The following is a 6,832-nucleotide window of genomic DNA, read 5'->3' as shown; positions in this document are numbered from 1 at the left end:
GGCATAAAACCAAAACAACAAGCTAAAAAAGATATATTGTTTAGAGCTTAGAGGGAAAACTACAGAGTTGGGTGATTGCTCACTACAAGCAACCCCTTTCCCACTACATGTAATCATTTGATCCACTTAACATAGAAATATTAAAAAACCAACATGAGTTCTTTTGACAATCTTTTCACACGCATGTACATTAGAGAAAGCACAGCAAGAGACTCATTTGTACGTAATGCGTCATAACATAGAGTAAGTACCTGTTCCTTCTCCATCTTTATTCGCTCCAGCTCTGTCTTCAGACTGGAGAAAGATGCTGTGGGAGGGAGACATCATTAGAGGATCACACTGTACAGAGCTCATCTGAATCTCAAACTCTATTCTCTCTTGAATCCTTACATTATTTGGCATTACATGAATAATGCAACAAAGCTGCACCTTTAGTGAAGGCAAAGAGCTTTGCTGAAAGAGTGTTTGGCTTATGTGAAATACAGAGTAAGAGATCTACACGATAAACCCTAAAAGCTAATTGACTGACTGAGCCTCCAAGCGGGGGTTGGACACAAACACTAACGTGAAACACTCATTTATTGGCTACATTAATCTTTTTGGGAGCGTGGCTCCTTTGTCACTGGTATCAGAACTGGTATCAAAGTCATCTCTGTGTCTCCGGTATATCTGTCATGTGTGAATGATCATGTTCTAACACTAAAATAAAGATGAACCTGTAAGTAATCCAATTACTGTTCATTTTTCTTTTTCTTTGTAAATTAAAAACAGCAAGAAAACAGACTCAGTTTGTTTTTTAACGGGTACTTTCTGTGATCACACTTTACTCTATTTTCGTATTAGTTTTCTAGCATTAAACTAGAGTTGTAAAGATTTTAACAATTTTGATAAGCAACACGTTACATAAAAATTGCAAATATTCTCTGAACCCTGCTCCTAAAACGTGAAACTTTTCATATTTTCCGTATTTTATATTATATCTAATTTAAATGATAATATAACTAATCACTGAGATCCAAAGACAAGGCTTCCACGGGGTTCACCAAGTAAAATTCAACATTTCTTTTGGACGTTTTTTAACCACATAGAATTTGATTTAATACCCGTTTTACAGCAATGTCAGTTAGAGTATGAAAGTATGACGGAAAGCCAGTAGTAGAATTATCTATTATTATAATGTCAAATTTTCAGTAAATCTCACCAGTATGTAACAACAGTTTAGAATGATGAAATTTAATTAGTGAAACCTAAACCCAGATTAGTGGTATAAAATGGCTGGATGGATGGATGGATGGATTAACCAATTAAAAATAATGAATTCATTTAAGATAATTAAATGTACCATAACTTGCTCATTTTCATGTTCATACTTGTATTATGGTTTTCTACTAGAACATGTTATATGCTTTAACGTGTCTCGGAGTCTCTGCACCGTCACTGCAGCCGAGGAATCACAGTAACGGCCCTTGCTACCTACTGTGTATAGTACAGTTGTGACATTACAACTGTACAAAAGTCCTGACAGCTAGTTTATGGGCACAAGTTCTGAATCTTATTCTTTCCCATTATGAGACGATATGCTTCGTAGCTGCTGTAGCTGGCAGTAGTGACAGTGTTTGTAGCAGGCAAGTAAAAATATTTAAGATTTTTGTAAATTAAATTCAGTCTTTTCAAAACCTGTAGATATTTGGGAAGATGTTACTTTGTGTTCTAAGAACTTGTGATGGGCTTTTTCACATTTGTTTTAACCACAGAAATTGATAGGCTTGATTAAAATGTATTAATATTATATTATATTAATATAATATTGAACATTAATTGGAAAAATAATCATGGCTTTATTGATAATAATAATAATTATAAGCGGCAGCCTTATCTTAAACATTGTACCAATGTTGCACGAGACAGAACAATTAACCAAAAACAGACGATTTGGACGCCAAATCTTTCATCACACATTGGGTAAGGTAAGTGTACACATTTTACTAAGAACAACAGTGTTACTTATCAACGGACACACAAATATAATTGACATAACTACAGTGAAACATGTTATGAACAATCTGTGGGGCAGGACAACATTCAGCGAGGTGAATTTTCTATTATTGCGCATTTTAGCCATTCCAAGACATTTCAAAACATTTTTAATGCTGTAGACTCGCTACAGTTATTTATTAGTCTGACAGCTATGCCCACACACACACACAGTTACAACGAACTTGTTCAAAGTGTTTGTCATACCTTCCAAGATGTCTAAATGACAGAAACAAAAGCAGAAACAGAAGAGATTTTAAGGAATGTCCAGAAAAAGAAAACGAAAAAAAGTATGCTGGAAACATCCCCACAGAAGTGAAAGGGATAGGTCACCGAAAAACAATATAAACTGTATTTAGTACTCACTTCATTAGGCTCTGTATGGTCCAAGAAAAAGCTTTCTATTGCGTTAAGGAGATTGGAGTGTCCGAAATATGAAAGTATTATCAGTCCATTCGTGGGCTCGTTTTATTCCAAACACAATAATTTTCGCTAAACTAGTGCTTAACAGAGATTTTTCGGATGCACACAACAAACTCCTTTATGGGAAAAGCTAAGCTTTGTTTAGCAATAGTTTATCAAAAATAGTTGTGTTTGAATAATTGAATTTCCATGAGCCCACGATTGGATACAAGACTTTTTCTAAATGTTTTTCAGCCATTTTCTTGTGTTATTGTGTGACTTTCTTGTCTCCTTCCTGCATCTTCAAACTGAGAACACGCCAACCGCTATCTACTGTAGGCAATAAACTGACTATGGAAAAGTACCCTTATACAACCCCACTTCAAAAAATCTATCCCTTCAACGCCATTTATTAGAAAACCTTTTCTGGGACCATAAAGAACCTCGGGAGGTGAGCACTATATACAATAATATTGTTTATTTGTTGAGATTGTTTATTAAAAATGAATGTTTAGTTATCTACCATGATTGAACTGGACACACTTGACGATGTGAGTCTTACCTATCTCCTCCTTACAGCCCTCAATCTCCAGCTGCAGAGTTTCCTCCAGGTTCTCCTTCAGACACTGCTCCGCCTGGTTCTGCTCCTTCAGAAACAGAATCTCAGCTTTCAGCTTCTCTTCCATGTGATCGGCGGACGTCCGTAACGCCACCAGGTCCTCGCGTAACAGCAGCACTACGCCTTGAAGCTCCTGAAGAAGAAAAAAAAACAACTACATTACAGGCATCAATGTGGGGGAATCATCATCATATAGCACCATTTGTTAAGATAAAAGGAAATGAATCAGGAAGAACTTGCAGACAGAACTGTGAGTTTCTTACATTTGGTTTTTGATTATCTTTAATTGTTTCTATTTTGTTTACATTTGCACTCTTTCCTACTTTTTAGTGCAGTTACAACAATTTTCCTCTTGACACATACAGTTGTATCTTCTCTTGTATTTCTTATGCTGCACTGTAACTTTTATTCTTGTGTTTTATCGTCTTAATGCTTTTATTTTTAACAGATTTTGTGTAAAGCACTTTGAATTGCCCTGTTGCTGAAATGTGCTATACAAATAAAGCTGCCTTGCCTTATCTAAATGTCTGGTAAAGATGAAGCTGGAAAATGTCTAAATCTATACAAAAAACTTCTAAACTAAGATAACTGTTGTTTATTGCAATACTTGTATAAATTTATTTACACTATTTGTATTATTTATTTTTCTATTATATATATATATATATATATATATATATATATATATATATATATATATATATATATATATATATATATATATATATATATATATATATACACATACATACATACATACATACATACACACACACACACACACACATATATACATTCTCACTGTATAAAAATTATAACTTCTTTACTAAATTGAGAGGTTGCATTTAGACTATTTTATCCCAGTGTAAATAAAACACAGCCCACAGATTCATTTGAATAAGGCCAGCCCTGACACAACGAGTTGTATGTTGAATACTAATAATTCTAAAACACATATTTCTCCATCCACGAAAAAAAAAAAACATACCAAGGATAGGTAGTTGTATACAGTTGCAGCTAAGTTGTTAATTAAGTTTTAAATGATGCAACACCATTTAGTGAATCACTAGTTTAAAAAAATTAACTAGAAGTAACAAATACATTAGGAAATATTTTACACACAAATATAGTAACGGATATACAGTAAGAATATCTGATCCAGATATTATTCAAATTCTAGTATTTAAAAAATAAATATATATATGAATGTTGAAAAGTTACAATGCCCTGTAATAATTTAAATGTTATGTGAGCAGCTTGTTTCAACCACCAACAAGTTGAGGATGTCATCGGATCATCAGTGTTACTCCACCTCCACTAAAGCCCGAGCCCACTCTGCCAGATATACCGCCAGAGAATAATTTAGCAAGAGGCTAAGAGTGACAGTGTGGGAGGATGATGTGTGTCTTTGAGAGCACAGTTGTAAAAATAAAAAATAAAGTGATATTCTCACCTTGTCAGAAAGTTCAAAATGAGCAGTGGTTCAGTTACTCACTGAAAATGAGCGGGGGTTGGTCTGACAATAATCACTGTCTTTTTATGCATCTGTGCACCACCATGGCAGAGGCTAGAGAGGGGGGGAGCTTGGGTTCCTGGCATTTTGGCATTTTTTCTTGTTTTCAAATGGACAATAAATCTTCAAACGCATATCATGGAGTGGAACACGATCATTCAAACTAAGCATCACACAGGTGTTGATTGTTAATCGACTCAGACTCTCAGTGGCATATGGAGGTTTCAAAGAAGTTGCTACATTTATGGCGTTTTTCCATTAGATGGTACATACTCTACTCGCCTTTATTTGTTTTCCTTTTTTGTTTTTGCAATACCAAAAGGTGACGTGAAAACCTGCAGACTACTGATTGGTCTGAGAGAATTGTCTCTATTCATTGCCTCATCATTGCTAGTGACAGACGGGGGTGTCCTGAACAAACCCGCTGTGTTTAAATAGCTGAGAAAGCGTTTTTTTTTTCTGCCTCCAGCTTTTTTTGAAACTATTTTGTCTTCTTCTGGCAACAGCCATATGACGAGAATCTAAAACAACACGCCTTCAACGTTGTGTGTGTGTGTGTGTCGCGTTAGGTCATGGCAGTTCCCTGCTATGATGACCAGCCACGCTTGCCTCACGCACGAGGCGCTACTAATCTGCAATGGAAAAGGAGGATGGGGTATCGCGGTTGAGTTCAGGTGAGTCAAGCTTTTACCATTAAAGGTGCTCTAAACAATGTTGCGTGTTTTAGGCTACAACATTTCTTGTCACATACAACAAACATCTCCTCACTATCCGCAAGCTGCCTGACCCCAACTCGATCACAGCCTCTCCAGCTTCCGCCATGCAGGTGCACAGGTGTATAAATAGACAATGATTGTTGTCAGACCAACTCCCGTGATCTCCTACAAACACAATAGCTACAAACAAACAAACTAGCTACAGTGCAGGGAATGTCTTTCTTTAATTTGGTGTCCCTACTCTCTATGTGGCATGCATGGGGAAACCACTGCTCACACTGTGACAGTTTCAAAGAGGACCTATCATTCCCATTTTCAAGTTCATAGTTGTATTTGTTTTTCTACTAGAACATGCTTTACATGCTTTAATGTTAAAAACAACACAGTTTTTCTCATATTGCCCATGGCTGCTGCACCTGTATTCACCCTATGTCTCAGATGCTCTGTTATAGCGCCTGTCTCTTTAAGACCCTCCTTCTGAAAGAGCCCAGTCTGTTCTGATTGGTCAGCTGTCCTGGGCTCCACATCTGTGCACCGCTCTCGGTGGTCTATGTAATGTCTATCATGAAGCCAGGGGTCTTAATTTAATACAACAAAATAAAATACAATCTAGTATTGGCAATTTGTTTTATTCAAATTTGAAACTATTGGACTGAAGAATTAAAAAAGAAAAGAAAAAGACTAAGCAGTACTTGACAGTTTTGGAGCTCAGCCCTCCTACTAGTGCCTACGTTGAGTGTGGGCTTCACGTACTTGCACAGTGTTGGGCATCTGGAAGTCCTCCTGTTGCTGCAGTTCTACGTGCAGCCTGTGTTTTCCCTGCAGGCTCTCGTTGTCTCTCTGCAGTCGGCTAAGTTCATCTGCCACCTGCTCCCTCGACTTCACCAGCACCACCTGAAACACATAAACAATATAAATCACTTGATCTAATTGTGTATAAGCTTCTTTCACTTGTCTTATGTGGAACCAGCAGCACTTCCCTGATGAGTGACTCACCAGCCATCTGATTCTCTCTGCAGGGCCATCATTCTGCTCTGTGTAACATTATGACTGAATTCATGACAATATTAAACCCATATTTCTTTAGATCAAAGCCACATGCAGAAACAGAAATGTCCTATTTTTCCGGCAGACAACTTTGTCTGCAAAGACTTTGAAGGCACATCGGTGGATGTACTTATTATTTCTAAATTAAATATCTTTGGGTTTGGGAATGTTGGTTGGACAAAATAAGACAATCAAAGATGTCACCTTGAACTCTCAAAGCAAAAGTGAATCTTGATTATATAGCCTTTAAAATGTCCCATATCATGCTCATTTTCAGGTTAATATTTGTATTTTGGGTTTCTACTAGGCATGCAGCATTAATTGTTAGAAAATCGCAATCTTGATTCAACATGTTCACGATTTTATTTTTGAATAACTTTTTTTTTTACTCTGATTCTCCTTTACTTTTACGAGCCGACTGCATCACAGACGCTTCTACTTTTTTTCAGTGAGTTTTAAACATAGACTGTATAAAATAGGTTTTAAAGCGCTCCCAAGCGC

The 6,832-nt window shown here is 36.5% G+C and overlaps 1 protein-coding gene across 2 annotated transcripts in view; it reads right to left on the bottom strand.

Annotated features, from left to right (window-relative positions):
• rabep1 (rabaptin, RAB GTPase binding effector protein 1) overlaps positions 1-6,832 on the bottom strand; it is a 29,398-nt gene that overhangs the window by 5,997 nt on the left and 16,569 nt on the right. Inside the window, exons 13-16 of one of the 2 annotated variants that reach the window (XM_032534487.1) lie at positions 6,038-6,178; positions 2,999-3,188; positions 2,242-2,253; positions 252-307 (exon numbers count right to left, since the gene is read on the bottom strand). In XM_032534487.1, the coding sequence (XP_032390378.1) occupies positions 252-307; positions 2,242-2,253; positions 2,999-3,188; positions 6,038-6,178 (399 nt within the window). The remainder of the gene's footprint in view (positions 1-251; positions 308-2,241; positions 2,254-2,998; positions 3,189-6,037; positions 6,179-6,832) is intronic. The other variant, XM_032534488.1, reaches the window with a different exon arrangement.

This window comes from Etheostoma spectabile, chromosome 13 (assembly GCF_008692095.1).
Source record: "Etheostoma spectabile isolate EspeVRDwgs_2016 chromosome 13, UIUC_Espe_1.0, whole genome shotgun sequence".
NCBI lineage: Eukaryota > Metazoa > Chordata > Actinopteri > Perciformes > Percidae > Etheostoma > Etheostoma spectabile.
This window is presented reverse-complemented; position numbering and strand designations above follow the sequence as displayed.